The sequence below is a fragment of the Drosophila serrata genome, unplaced genomic scaffold (genome assembly GCF_035046125.1).
Source record: "Drosophila serrata isolate PLE 108 unplaced genomic scaffold, ASM3504612v1 contig_347, whole genome shotgun sequence".
Classification (NCBI taxonomy): domain Eukaryota; kingdom Metazoa; phylum Arthropoda; class Insecta; order Diptera; family Drosophilidae; genus Drosophila; species Drosophila serrata.
This window is the reverse complement of record NW_028257245.1, coordinates 1,499,073-1,513,910: the sequence shown is the minus strand read 5'-3', so window position 1 is coordinate 1,513,910 and position 14,838 is coordinate 1,499,073. Positions and strand designations below refer to the sequence as shown.

Below are 14,838 nucleotides of genomic sequence, written 5' to 3'. Positions count from 1 at the left end.
CGAAGAGATAACATTCGATTTTAAATAATATAAATTCCCTCTCCCTTTTAGCTGCTGGTTGTCCGTTTACGAGCCCGTGGTCTGGTGGCTTGTGGGTCCCATAGCGGGCATGTCCGTGGTGAACCTGCTGATCCTATTTGTGTCCGTTAAGGCGGCCTTTACCCTCAAGGATCATGTCCTGGGCTTTGGAAATCTGCGCACTCTGCTTTGGCTGTCGGTGGTGTCTCTCCCCCTGATGGGTGTGATGTGGGTCCTGGCGGTATTGGCCGCCTCGGAGCACTCCCAGCTGCTGAGTCTGTTGCTCTCCGGCGTGGTGCTCCTCCATGCGCTCTTCTGCCTCATCGGTTATTGCATCATCAACAAGCGGGTACGGGAGAATCTACAACGAACCTGTCTGCGCTGCATGGGCCGCAAGGTGCCCCTGCTGGACTCCTCAATGGTGGTCAGCAACAGCTCCCATAACGTCAATGGGGCGGCAAGGCCGAGTAACTTTTTGGCTGGAGGATACGACACGACTACTCGTAGGAACATAGGTATCAGCGCCAGCAGTACCACCTCCAGGAGCACGGCCAAGACGAGCTCAAGTCCTTACAGCGATGGCCAACTGAGACAGACCTCCACGTCCACCTCGAACTACAATTCTGCTAGTGATGCACCCAGCTTCCTGAGGGGCTTCGAGTCCTCCACAACCGGACGTAGCCGGGGTGTAGAGGAGAAGCCGCGCCGCCAGAGGAAGGACTCTGACTCCGGTTCGGAGACGGACGGAAGATCCCTAGAGCTGGCCTCCAGTCACTCCAGCGACGACGACGAATCTCGCACGGCCCGATCCTCGGGCACGCATCGCAGCACCGCTGTGAGTTCAACGCCCGCCTATTTGCCCAACATCACGGAGCACGTGCAGGCCACCACGCCGCCGGAGCTGAATGTGGTCCAGAGTCCCCAGCTCTTCCCCAGCGTCAGCAAGCCCGTCTACGCCCCCCGCTGGTCCAGTCAGCTGCCGGACGCCTATCTGCAATCGCCGCCGAACATTGGACGCTGGTCCCAGGACACGGGTTCCGACAACGAGCATGTCCACGGCCAGGCCAAAATGACTATCTCGCCAAACCCCTTGCCCAATCCCGATCTCACGGACACCAGTTACCTGCAGCAGCACCACAACAAGATCAACATGCCGCCCTCGATTCTGGAGAACATAAGGGATGCGCGTGACGGCTACGAAGACAGCCTGTACGGCCGGCGGGGCGAGTATCCAGACAAGTACGGCTCCTACAAGCCACCCAGTCACTATGGCAGCGAGAAAGACTATCCGGGCGGCGGCAGTGGCTCTCAGACCATCGGCCACATGCGCAGCTTTCACCCGGATGCGGCCTACCTGAGCGACAACATCTACGATAAGCAGCGTACGCTGGGCAGCGGTTACTTGGGCGCCAAGTCAGAGTCACCCTACCTCTCCAAGGATCGCATCACCCCCGACATATACGGCTCCAGGGACGGTCACTACAGTCTGAAGCGACAGCCCGCCTATGCCACCGACTCTCTGCACTCTGTGCATTCGCTGCTTAAGAACGACTACCACCAACAACAGCAGCAGCAACAGCTCCAGCAGCAGCAGCAACATCATCTGCAGGACAGGTTGTCCGAGGGCTCGGATAAGAATGGCTACCACTTTCCGTACACCGCGGAGGAGGACCACTTGCCCGCCAGGAAGCTAAGTCACACGCAGCCGCCGTCGCTCCACGGATCCCAGCTGATGCAGACGCCGCCGCCGGGTCTGGGACTGGTCAATGATGTCAACAATCCGGGCCTGCTGGCGCGGCACACTCTGAACGGCGGGGGATCGCGACACAGCTCCAGAGCTTCATCCCCGCCCTCCAGCATGGTGGCGCCCATGCAGCCACTGGGGCCGCTGGCTAGCATCACGGACACTGAGTGAGTTTTGGAAGCACACAAGGAGTGCCCCGCCTTCTGGCAAGTCTGAGAAATCTGTGTCAGAGCTTGCAAAGTGATTAAAATTAAAGTTGACACAATTGGTTGCCAAAAGCTTCTGATAAGAGAGGACTTGTCACACAGATTCCTCAGACTTTCCAGCACTTGGTGATGGCTCTTAGTCTCGGTTTCGGTTTCGGTTTTGCTTTCAGTTTCGTTGTGGTTCTGGTGGCCAGAGTTAATGCTTCTTGTACTCGGTGTACATCCTGTCTCTTGATTTGTTTTTGCGTTGGCCTATAGAGATTAGTTTTGGTTGGAGGACTCCCCCAGTCCACCCAGTCCTATGCGTTCTCCATTTTTGAGTCCAGCAATTAATCTAAGGTCCTTTGTTTTCAATTCTCCGTTTCTTTTTCTCCATTTCATAACAATGACATAAACCCCTTGAACCGAACCCACAACAATGAAACCAGAAAACAATGAATGTGGTACAAACGCTCTCATCCACACAGCACGCTTACATGCTCACACTCACTCATGCGCCAATCCATATCCTTTCAGCTGGTCCTGGGAACGTTTGAAGCAAATCTAATTTGACTATCTTTCACTATCTTTTTCTCCAATCTCGTGCTCTCCATCTCTCTCTCTCTTTCTCTCTAACATTGACAAAATAAAACTTAACACGACACACACTCTTAACCACAAAACAAAAAAAAAAAACTACCAAACTGCAAAATGAAATTCGACGTAATGCAAAACGCTATGGCTGCCCCGTGTTCTCCATGTTCCATTCATACCCAAAAATCTAACCAAATCAAACAACAACCACACCACAACTACTACAACTACAACTACTACAACTACAGCTCAGAGGTAAACCACAAGGAAAATGCATTTTCAAGTCGCACATCACATTTCCCATTTTCCACTCTCCATCAACGTGTTCGTTTGCGTTTTCCCCTTCATTTTCATTTTTGTGTTCGATTTTCGTAGCCGGAGTGAGCGTAAAAGTGCATCGCTTCGATTCGATTCCATCTCTTTAACTAATTTCAAAGTGCACCAGTTTTTAATTTGATTTGACCATTTGAAATTGAATGTAAATATTTAATCTTGATTTCTGCATCCTGCCACCTTCCCCGTATGTTTGTTTATTTATTCATTACGTTGATTAATCGAATCAGTTGAATCTCTCTCTCGTTTCTAATTTGTAATCCGAATGTTCGAATTGCTGCATTTAATTGGAACGTGTAAAATATTGAATTCTGCATTTATCACACGCATTTATTAATTCTAATTCTAATTCTAACAAGGCATTCAGTTTGTGTATCAATCATGCGCCCCCTCATCCCTCATCCCACCCACCACTAACCCGCTCACCCACTCAACCACTAACACACAGCATCCTCAACAGCAGCAGAGTCAAAAACAGATAAATGAAACCTTAAATACAAACCTGAACATCTCCACAGTTCGACATTATTTGGCTGCACCGCCGGCAGCAGAGGCAGCAGTACCCCTGGTCGCTAACAATATGGTATATGGCATAGAATCGGAGCAATATCCTCCGCTTAGCTAGTCCTAGTCCACTCCCCCAATCAGTCCTGCTTACAGAGTGACTGACTGAATTAGCCAATGATTTTCGTACACTAAATAAATATCAAATGTTGCGTTAAAGCAGAGTTCCCCCTTTTAGTAAATTAATTATCGATGTGAGTGGCGTCCGATAATGATTATGATTTACAAAAAAAAAGAATCACCCAGAAACCATTAGCAGCATCTACATATATTAACCACACCAAACACACACACAATATACCTCAAATACTTCACACACACACACATCCCCCCCCCCCCCATAGATTTATGTATTAATTTTTTCACTTTGATAATTCAGTTGCATAAATTATGCTTTCGCTTTAACCAAATTTAACATTAAACACGTTCGTATATGCACGAACGTCGCATGCAATTTATGAGACTGCCACAAATTCCAACTTATCGCACAGGTGCACGCCGTAATGAAGCACGTGAATTAGAGTATAGAGTAGCATAGTTTAGTAATTTGAAATATATGAAATTCCTGACAAATGCAGCTTCCGACTAATTCTGTACAATTCCCAAACAGGCGGAATATTGATGATGACGAGACCACAGTGTGACGACAGTCCCAGTCCTTGTCGCAGTCGAGGCTGCAGCAGCAACATCAACAGCACCTGCAGCAGCTGCAACAATTGCAGCAGCAACGCACCAAACAGCCAGCGCCATACTTTGCCACCATTAGACGCAAGCCGCATTACAGGAGCCACACGGATGCCTGAGCTCCGCCTCGGCCCGGAATCCATAGCACACTTACGGGCGCCGAGCTGCCATAAGTCCCTCATTAAAACTTTGTAAATAGAAGCACACCCAACACCGAACACCGAACACCCGCACACTCGCTGGCCACTTAATTTTACGTAAATAGCGCTTAGTACATACGATAGCTGCAACAAATAGGAATATCAGCATAAATATTTATAATACTTTTTTAAGCATTTACTTGTAATTAATTTAAAGCAACAAAAAAGGGCCGCCAGTTGTATTTCGTTTCGGGAATCACGAAATGCGCTCTACCCGGATCCGGCTTTGTGCATGTATTATAAATTGTAATGTGTAATTATGTATTAAAACAAGTCAGACTGATTTTATGCATTTGCGTTTCTGCTATTACATTTAAGCCCCCCTCAAACCCCTAAACCAATTAATGCAGCGAGTTTGTGAATTTAGGCCCAGTTACATGTGTCCAGAATGGACAGAATGGCCGTCGCAAGGCCACGTTAGTTAGAGCAAACTGCAAGTAAACAAAGTAAACCCGTTGTGTGCCTCGAGCTTCGAGCTTATTATGCCAAATTAGTGGAGGTCGAGAAAGGGAACTTCTAAATGGAAAGTAATCGGCGAAAGTTGGCCGGCACCAGCCTCCCCATCCGCTTTCGCATTCGCACATCCGTTGCCATTTAGTTTGGGAGTTAGTTCTAATTGATAGCATTTACTAGCCCTAGACCGAATCTAAATCCGAATCCGAATCCGAACTGGGAAGGAGCGTTGCGACGACTGTACCATGACATCAAGTTCAAAATCATACTCAATACACATAGAAAAAGTACTATAAATTCAGGACACCCAGGAGCGTGTTTACAGGAGTCACACACAAGCGCAGCATTAACATATCTATATATATATTCGCATACGTACATATATCTGTCTATAATATCGGAACCAGCTAGAAAAGCTTGCTCAACAGTTTGATCCCCGACTCAGCAATAGCCACTCTCAAGCCCTGTGAATCGTGTACAATTTATAAATAATTCATAAGCGCAACTTACTGTAACTTAAACTCGAGTGTGAGTGTAAGCTTCAACATCGGTACGGCTTGCTCTGCAGCACACACACATTATATGATATTTATGTGAATTGACTTATTTAATTGTAAATTATACAAGTACATATATCAATCTGAATAAAGCGTGTAAAATACATACTATATATGGAGACTAAACCGGAGCCATTTTCTTTTGTCAAAGGAAGCGGTGGGAAGAGTCTTGCTGGCACTCAAGCAGCAAAAATAAATAGCAGCCATCTATAACTCAGGCATCAAAGGGCATTTATGACCCCATAAATTTCAATGTACTTTTAACTTTCAGGCGATAAAGAGCACAAATTAAATGCCTTCACAACTAGCCATTAAAAAGTGTATAGAAATTTGCAGTGTTGCATAAAAATATGAGAATGTGGAGAGGATTTTAATTAGAAAGTTTGTGGAGAGTTGGTAAGTATTTCCAACTACTTTTTGTTTACATAGCTTAAATGCAAGTTGTTGTGAAATCAACAATATTATCTTTTGGTTTTAAACCCTACTAAGACATTGTCATTATCATCCCTAAAAACATCATTTCAAAATTAAAACAGTTTATGAAATAACCTGTTTGCTAACAGCGAATTAGCCTTATTTATTATTTTTAACATAGAATAAAACCATTCAGTAAAAGCCTTGACTTTGTAAACATATTCTTGCAACACAGCGTATACGTAATATGCACGAAAACCCTTCTTTAGACATTTACATTCAACTTATTACACAACTGAAAGCCCATTACCATTTATGAAAAAGAAAACAATGCCTCAGATGTACTTTTTAATAGTTTCAAGCGCTTCTAAAAATCTGTAAATAAATTCCGGCAACCCTGCGTATACGTAATAAACATGGAAACCATTTTTCCGATATTTAGTGCAAATCCATTGCACAATTAAAAAGATAACTATTGCATAAAATGGATAAACCATGACCCTCCCGTTAAAAAAGAACACAAAATTCGGTTCATTCCATACACCTTTGTTTTTTGCATATATTTTATTATGGGAATACAATAATTTCAATACCATTATGTGTATATTATGTATATATGTGTGTATCTGTATATCTATGTTAGTATCCTCATAAGTACGGGTATGCAGATGTGTGTTGTTAGTGTTTAAAAACCATCATTGAATAATATATTGAATTATTTTAGCTTGACACTCTTGTATACATTTCCTAGCTGGGGTTATATGCTTGCTGCAATTCAAATGGAATACAAATAATGCCATTGTGTTTGTTATTCGATTTCGTTTTCGTTATCGTTTTTTGTTTTGGAACTGGAATTGGAATTGGAATGGCTTTCATAGGGTTTACAAATATTTGGTATAGCTGAGAGTACACAATGCAATAATCAATATATGCTAAGTATTTGTTTAAATGACAACAATGTAGCGCAAAAATGCCTGTTTGCGTTATGCCTATGCACGAATTCATCAACAATTGTTTCTCGTTTTATTTGATTTGATTTTACTCCGTTTTGCTTTTCGTTTGGTTTGTTTAGTCGTATGTTTAGTTTTAACTCGGTTGGATTATTTAATTATTGGGGCTTGACTAAAAGCGAATCCACGTACGAATACAAAGACAAATACTTGAAGAGGTGGCTATGCACGTTGTATGATTAATTATTTTACAAAACAGTTCGAATGCCAAAACAGACCAATCAGTGGAAGATCTCGCTCGTTTAAGGCATTTTCGTATAGAATTTTCTCTATTATCTTTTACATTTCCCAAGCCATCTATCCCCTCTGCTCCATGCTGCTCCTTCTAGTTCGATTTCCCTTCCCCTCTCAGCAACACGTCGTTGTGCATTTTGTGTGGTGGACTTTCTCTGGGCCTGACTTCGGGGTCTCGATTTCGTTTTGTGTTCATTTTTGGGTATTTATAATACAGCGATATGCCTTTAATTTAATCGTAATTCAAGTGAAACTCTGCTTGTACACATATTTAACATTAACGAGCATTGGCAAATACACATATAGTATATATATATATATCAGTTTTTTGTTCAGATTTCAGCAGTGTCAGCCTGTGCTCTGCGGCCCTCAAAAGTAAGTCCTCGTCCCGCCTAATCTCTGCTCAAATTTAGTCACGGCAGCGGTTGTAGTTCGTAGTTCGTGGTGTCATTAAAGCGTTAACAAAGGAAAGCCTTCTATAGCAGACAGGTAGAAAAGTGGGTGGTGTGTGTGTGTGCATATAAAAAGGGGTTCAGGTGTCAGGTTTCGGGGTCGGGAGGGGTTGGCAAATTAAATGCACCGATCTCTCAGCTGGCTCGGTGGGTTCAAGTGACGCGCAATCCGGATTCAGTTCGCAACAGTCTCGAGGGGGGTGGGAAATGGAGGTGAGGGAGGCGAAAATGTGAGGGCGGAAATCCAATATCGGTTGCCTGACCTCGAGGGGGAGGGGATCCTAGCTCTCCCTAATCCTGATCCTGATCTCCTGCGGGGTTATTGTCACGGAACACGGACTCAACGGAAGGGAACAGAAAACTGCAACTACCTCTGTCGTATGGCATGCGGGTAGTCTGGGTAGTAGTTGTAGTACTCTATGTATATTTGATGTATATATTTCTTTTATCATTTGCAACACATTAAAATTTTCCATTTCACTACATAAATACATACGTACATAATAATAATAATCATAATATTTAATAATACGGCTTACCACTTAGCCTGCTGTTTGTGTGTTTGCTCCAAGCCAGGGACTTTGGGTCTAGGTTTAACCATATCTGTATCGCGTTGTGTGTCCTCGGGTGTTGTGTTGTGTTGTGTGCTGTGTGTTGTATGGTGTGTGCTGTGTGCCGTGTGCCTTGTATGTGTAGCCATACATATACATGAGTGGTGTGAGTGTGGGGCGTACAGATACAGATAGTGTAGCTATAGTTAGTTTGTCTGTTTCGATTTCGATTTCACCGATTCCGCTAGCTTTGTGCGTTTCGTCAAGCATCGCAAACTGTACAGTTCAGCCAGCGTATATACATGGGTGTGGAGGAGATACTCATACTGCCTGGCACCGACCTGGCCTCGAGTGGTGGCCAGGGATCAGCTGCCAAGCGGCACTCGGGGTGCACGCTTAATTAGTGCCGAACTTCGGACTTTGATTAAATTCTTTGCTCTTGTTCAACTTCTTCGCGATCGAATTCACTCGCACACTCAACGCAAATCGTTCCACGCTGCGGCAGCCGATAAATTACAAGTTTACAAATTATCAATTCACCGATTTACAGATTTACCGATTCACCGATTTACCAATTCACCGATTTACCAATTACCAATTACAAATTACAATTCAAACATCGGATTAAATAACATTTTGACATTTACACTGAGGCGACCGAACGCAAAGGATATACATACACATATCGATACAAATATAGTGCCCTTCCCCGAGGGGGAGGGAAACACGTATATATATATCATCATTATCTTTAACTCCGCCGCCTTGTCGTCGGCTTACTGAAGGATTAGCGGCGAGTCCCCCGTTTCAATGCTGACTAATTAGCTAGTTTCCAATTCTGTTGTCTGTGGTTTGTTGCTGTTGCTGTTGTTGTTGTGGTGCTGCTCCTCCCACGCAGGATCCTCCTGCCTTCCCATCATCTCGAGCTCTAACAGTTGCAGTTGGCATTGGGCGTGCCCTGCGGCTGATCCGTCAGCCGCTGACCCTTTTGGCCGCCGCCCACTAACGTCGGATCTGCGTCCAGGCTCTCGGACATCTTGTCGCAGATGATGTCCACCAGACGCTCGAAAACAGCCTGAAAATTTGGTGTCCAGTGATCTTTGATATCTCCACATATAGACTTCTACTCACCTTGACGTTCACGTTCTCCTTGGCGGACGTCTCGAAGAACTCAACGCCCAACTGGTCGGCCAACTGCCGGCCGCGCTCGAAGCTGATCACACGCTGGTCCTCCATGTCGCACTTGTTTCCGACCAGGATAACCTGGGCGTTGTCCCACGAGTACGTCTTGATCTGTGTGACCCTGGAGGATACGTTATTTAAGTAAGTTATCTGGTTGGGTCCTAATGTGCCACTCACCAGTCCTGCACTGAGTTGAAACTGTCCTCGTTGGTGACATCGTACATCAGGATGAAGCCCATGGCGCCGCGGTAGTAGGCTGTGGTGATGGTGCGATATCGCTCCTGTCCAGCCGTATCCTGGGAATAGAGGTTCAATATTATAGAACTTGAATTGAACGGAGAATATCTTTACGGGATAATTTTAACTATGAAACAAATTGTAAAGATTGCAGATTTAAATGAATTAAAGCTCTGAAAAAGAAAGACCAATGCAGTTAATTGAAAGAAGGAATGGCTTTAATCCATATTAATGCCCCAACTTAAGCCTTCGTGTCCCAATTAATCTTGCTGAGAACATTCAAGCGTTGGCATTGTCTTAATTTATAACTGAAAACAAGATTGGCATCCGGAACGCCCCCACATCGGACGAGGACTCTCGAGAGTGCGCTCACCTGCGCGCACCTTCGGCCACGACGATGCCAAATCAATAAATCAATGTCTCGGGTTTCCGGTTTAATGCCCTCTCTCCCGCCTCCGGATGATTCCTCCGCCCCGCCACCGCAAAACTAATCGAGGTCAAGCCAGAGCTCTGCACATGACAGAGTGCCCGTAAAAGTAGGCAAACACTTTGCCCGGCTCAAATATATATCCACGTTGTGTACTCACCCAGATCTGGAGCTTAACGCGCTTGTCGTGCCGAAAGACGGTCTTCACCTTGAAGTCGATGCCCACCGTGGAGACGAAGGCGGATGTGAAGCTATCGTCGGCATAGCGGAAGAGGAAGCTTGTCTTGCCCACGCTGGAGTTGCCGATGATGAGCAGCTTGAACATGTAGTCGAAGTTCTGATCGGCAGCATCCTTCTGCCACTTGGGGTCTCCGCCGCTGGCCATTGTGTCGGTCTAAGAGCGGTTCGCTTCTGCAAGGCAAAGCGGTTTAAGTCTCAAATCAAAAGTATAAATTCCTTAAAAAAACAAATATCAAATCGAACAAGGAGGCAAGGAGTTCTCCGTCAACTGGCTTATGACTTCGGAGAGATCCAGGAATCTCTCAGTCCATAAACACTTCCGAATACCCAACAGTGCTAGACCTACGCTCAAATTTATTCTAATAAGTAACTCCGGAAATCAAAAGAAAGCGTAAAATATATAGTTTTTGAGTTTTGTTTTTGGTACTTTTTGTACGTTTTAGATACTTTTTTACACAGCTATCGTTTCTCTAGAGGTTTACTGGATCTCTAGTTGAGCAATAATGTTCGACACCACGCTGGGAACCGTTCTGGGCCTATTGGCTCAGTTTCTATATCTGATAATCGGTCAGGTGCTATCACAGGTGGTCCAGCACCCGCTGGTCACCACGGCACTGTGCCTGCTGGTGGCCCTTGCCTACCAGACCGACCAGGATTCGCTGAAAGAGGCCTACCAGCGGGCGTGTTTCTGGATGAGGAATCCTCTTCGATCCGGCAGTAATTATTGTTGCAGCTCAAAATATCCTGCCGTAAACTATGGTTATGACATGGTTCATGGTCCCCACACCTGGCTGGGACAGCCAGAGGCATCCAGTGGATGTGGAGTAGAGGAAAATCACTATCAAAGTCCAATTAACATTGATGAGAGCCAGGTCCAAAGACTTGCCATTAGAGAGCTGCTTAACTGGAATCACTACGATGATCTACCGGCAAGCATACAGCTGGAGAATACTGGCCAAACTCTGGTGCTCCGCGCCCAGTTCCGTGGGAATGCGCCCACCATCAGCGGAGCAGATCTGCTGGCCAGCTACACGTTCGTGGAGCTGCGCTTCCACTGGGGCTGGTGCAACAGCGAGGGCTCTGAGCACACGATCAACCACCGCAAGTTCCCACTGGAGATGCAGGTGATGCACCGTGCCGGGTCGGGCGTCCCGCGCCCCTGCACCAGCAGCTATGACCTCCTCATGCTCGGCTACGTCTTCGAACTGTCTGCCCACAATCCATTCCTAGACCCGCTTGTGCAGAACCTGCGTCTTGTCCAGAAGCCGGGGAAGCGCGTTCAGATCCAGCCCTTTCCGCTCTCCTACTTGATCTATGCTTTTCGCACCGGCTTTTACTCCTACGGAGGATCGCTGACCCATCCGCCCTGCTACCAGGGCACCGAATGGTTCATCTTCCCCGAGTCGCTGGCCATCAGCGACTTTCAGCTACGCCACTTTCGCCTACTCCTGGGTCCGGATGGGATAACACCGATAACTCGCAACTGCCGCCCAGTCCAGCAGGTGGGCAATCGGGTGGTGAGCCTGAATTGCTTCTGTCCCTACAACGCCACCCAGCTAGCCCGTATGCATGTGGATCTCTGCCAGCAGCAGGCCCAGGGGGAGCCGGATGAAGAGCGCTTGGAGCGGGAGCAGCTGCAAGAGATGGAGCGACTTCAGGCGATCGAGCGCCAGAGGAAGCTGGAGCTTGAGGTGGAGCATGAACACGAGGCGGCAGCAGCCGCCGCAATCGCCTCCGAAGAAGACGGACAGCTCCTGGAGACCATCGAAACAACCACCATAATCACCAGCAGCAGCAACACAAGCATCTGCATGACCACACTGATGCGCTCGGACTCGGCCCAGGACCAGGAGCCGCACCCATCTAACATCACATCGCAACCCTCTAGCCAGAGTTCCATTCGCCCCGCCGACATTGTCATCTTTAGCGGCTCCAATGCCGGAAAGTGCGGGCTCCAGCTGAACCCTCCCGAGGAGTCCATGATCCTGGACAACAGGGGATTCAGCGTTGGCCAAAACGGCTGCAAGGGCGAAGCCATCGGCGGCGTTGGCGATGGCGTCAACATCGGAGTCCGCCTAGAGATGGTTGAATAGGCTGATTACGATAAAGCCCCCATACACTCCAGTCGTTATCCTAACTGCATGTTAAACTGGAAACCTAGATCAGTGGTCAAAGCCTAACTGGGGGCCAGCTGCCGCTCGCTGTATGTGAGCCGGGAACTAATTGTATCGCGTGCGCATGGATTAAACAAGTTTGCGTTTATATTTTCTGAAGCATAACCAACAACAGCCTTGACTTCTGACTTGTCACTCGAGGAATGGGCGCGCTCCTCTCCCTGCCCAGTGCAGAGCAGGACCCACTTGATTATCCCAGTTCGACTTGGCATGGCTGTCACGTCAGTGGGACAACTCAAAGGGAAACTGCTGTAAGTGGTGGGGAGTGGGGTGCGGTGTGGTGCCTTGACGGCCTTGAAAACTTTCAGCCTTGGCTTGGCCAAGTGACAACAGTCTCGGCTTACAGTTACAGCCCCATTCGGGATGGTTTGTCCTTGTTTGTGGTGGGTTGCTGCCTGACTGCCCGATTTCCATATGCAAGACCGACAAGCAGCGACATTGTGTCGATAATTTGTGTATATAGGCAACTCCAGCTTCCGTTTCCGCTCGACCCGTGTCCCCGCCACGTCCTCCGCCTCGAAACAGAAGTTGCGCAGCGGCAAATGCTGTCAGATTGCTGATGAACGACTTCTAGAGCGCGCGCGTCATCGTCAAGGATATTCCTGGCAAAAAGGACAGCCACGGCCACAGCCTCCGCCGCAGGTCCTCCTCCTGCTCCTGCTTCTGCTTCAGCTCCAGCTCCAGCTTCTGCCAAATCCTCTTCAGGCACTGACATCCCAAGCAGGAATGAGGGTCCAGGCATGAGGACGAAGTCAGACGGGCTCGAGTCAATAGGCACACGGCTGTTATCACAGGCGGTGTGTATGTGAGAGTGTCTGTGTAGAAATGTTTTTATCTGCTCGGCTGCGTGTAATTATCGATTTTTTTGTGTTGTTTTCCCTCCTCGTGGGGGTGGCTGCTGCTGCTCATCCCCCACGCCCCGTTCCCACTCCCTCACCCCTTGACTGCTCTTTCATGTTTCAAATTTCCAATGATTAAGCAGCTGTTGAGCGGACAGCAGCTGCGGGCTAGTTTAATTATTGATAAGAAACCCAATATGGACTAAAAGCTGAGCTCAATTCGCAGGCTAATGGCTTCCGTTGGCAGTTTCGCAGGTTTCGAATGGGGAAATCCCCCAAGTTGGGTTTGTGCTCTCGTAATTGTTAACTTTTGATTGCGGTTACAGGGCCGAGGTCGGTTGTTACAGCAAAGTAACTTAATAATTACGGTCTGAACCCGTCAGATTTCTATTGAAGGTACTACATAAATGTTTTTTGGAACCGGAAACAATTTAAATAAAATCAACTATTGTTGAAGGCTGTTTTAGATGCCAGTAACCCTTCAAACAAGTAGAACAGTTAAAATATATATGTATAACGATTGCCCGCATATGCCATGTTCAACATCCATTGCTATTTTAATGACGCACCGAAAAATACGTTAATCAAACGTGCCACCATAAAAACAGGTACCTTTTACCTCTAAAAACCTATTCCCTATAGATTGAGGTTTAATTAGTAACCAATGGTAAATATAAGTTGACAATCTGAAGGTCTTATTGTCCCTGAAGGTACCAGTAATTGTCCCAGGAAAGATACCAGTCATGACAGCCACAGTTCTCTGCTCCTGGTCACCCATGGCGTATGCGTATTATGTGAAATGCACTTACACTGTCTTGAGGTTGCTGCGGTTGCTGCTGCTGCTGCTACTGCTGCTAGTGTTGCTGCTGACGCTGTTGTTGCTGTCAATGTTGGTCCTGCAGAGGATCCTGCTTCTACTGTTGTTGACGTGTTGTGCCTGCCTCTCCGTGTGTTGTTTCTCACACGCTCTGCCAGCCACACATACACACAAATCGATACTGGTAGCAACGGCAGGTCCTGTTCGCTTGGGGGAAGAAGGGACGCGCTCAGCCTTGGCACTGGACTGACATACGCCGCGGTGCTCCGACTAGACTCTACTTGGCTCCCTTTGTTTACGATTACCCAATCAATTATTTACACGCTCGCGTCCCACACACGTCTGGCCAGGTGGCTGCAGTGGCTCAATTATTCAGCGGATACGGATGCGAATGCGTATGCAATGCTACGCCAGATTCACCAGATTTTCTCGCTGCTCGCTCTGTTCGCAGTTCAGTTCGTTCGCTTCGACACGTCGACTCCAAAGGACACACACAAATTTTCCTTCCTTCGCTCTCTCTCAGGCGGCGAATTTACTGCTGCGGCGAATAGAGGCAAGTCTTGTATACGTTCTCATAATTTAACTGTTTCAACCTGACTGACTGACTAGCTGACTGCCTGCTACCCACACAGTTTCCCTGCTGCTGCTTTTCCTGCTGCTGAAAATCGATGGGTCTCCGTGCCTGGGTAGCCCGTCCGGAATCGAGTGTGGGCGTAGCTTTCGCGGCGAATTTTCAGCGAGCTTTCCATTCATGCGCCGCTCATGCGCATTCAAATCGCTGACGCTCGTTTCCCAAAACTGGTCGAGCGCCTAGCTTAAAAAGAGTTACCGTTTAGTAAAATCCTATTTAACTTATAACTAGACTTGGTTTTTTAATTAATTAAAAAAATATTTACAAGTTATCAAGTTTCAAGCTCGAAAAAAGAGGT

The 14,838-nt window shown here is 47.0% G+C and overlaps 3 protein-coding genes across 4 annotated transcripts in view; 2 read left to right on the top strand and 1 right to left on the bottom strand.

The window, feature by feature from the left end:
• Positions 1 to 5,458, top strand: part of stan (Protocadherin-like wing polarity protein stan) — a 48,863-nt gene extending 43,405 nt beyond the window's left edge. Inside the window, 2 exon segments of the mRNA XM_086838332.1 lie at positions 52 to 1,929; positions 4,049 to 5,458. Coding sequence (XP_086694458.1) covers positions 52 to 1,929; positions 4,049 to 4,082 — 1,912 coding nt within the window. The 3' untranslated portion in view covers positions 4,083 to 5,458.
• Positions 5,459 to 6,276: 818 nt separating this feature from the next.
• Rab3 (RAS oncogene family member Rab3) lies at positions 6,277 to 14,634 on the bottom strand. Of its 2 annotated transcripts, none has more exons than XM_020959517.2 (5): positions 13,902 to 14,634; positions 10,000 to 10,250; positions 9,353 to 9,471; positions 9,125 to 9,296; positions 6,277 to 9,068 (listed from the first exon to the last, which is right to left on the bottom strand). In XM_020959517.2, the coding sequence occupies exons 2-5, from the start codon at positions 10,222 to 10,224 to the stop codon at positions 8,922 to 8,924; spliced, it is 663 nt and encodes a 220-aa protein (XP_020815176.1). In that variant the 5' UTR covers positions 10,225 to 10,250; positions 13,902 to 14,634; the 3' UTR covers positions 6,277 to 8,921. The 2 variants fall into 2 exon arrangements, with proteins under 2 accessions (XP_020815176.1, XP_086694461.1); XM_086838335.1 differs by lacking the exon at positions 13,902 to 14,634 and adding an exon at positions 10,307 to 10,446.
• Positions 10,339 to 12,365, top strand: CAH13 (Carbonic anhydrase 13). The gene has a single exon (XM_020959516.2). It carries the CDS (start codon positions 10,583 to 10,585, stop codon positions 12,170 to 12,172), a length of 1,590 nt encoding a protein of 529 aa, XP_020815175.2. The 5' UTR covers positions 10,339 to 10,582; the 3' UTR covers positions 12,173 to 12,365.
• Positions 14,635 to 14,838: the final 204 nt, after the last annotated feature.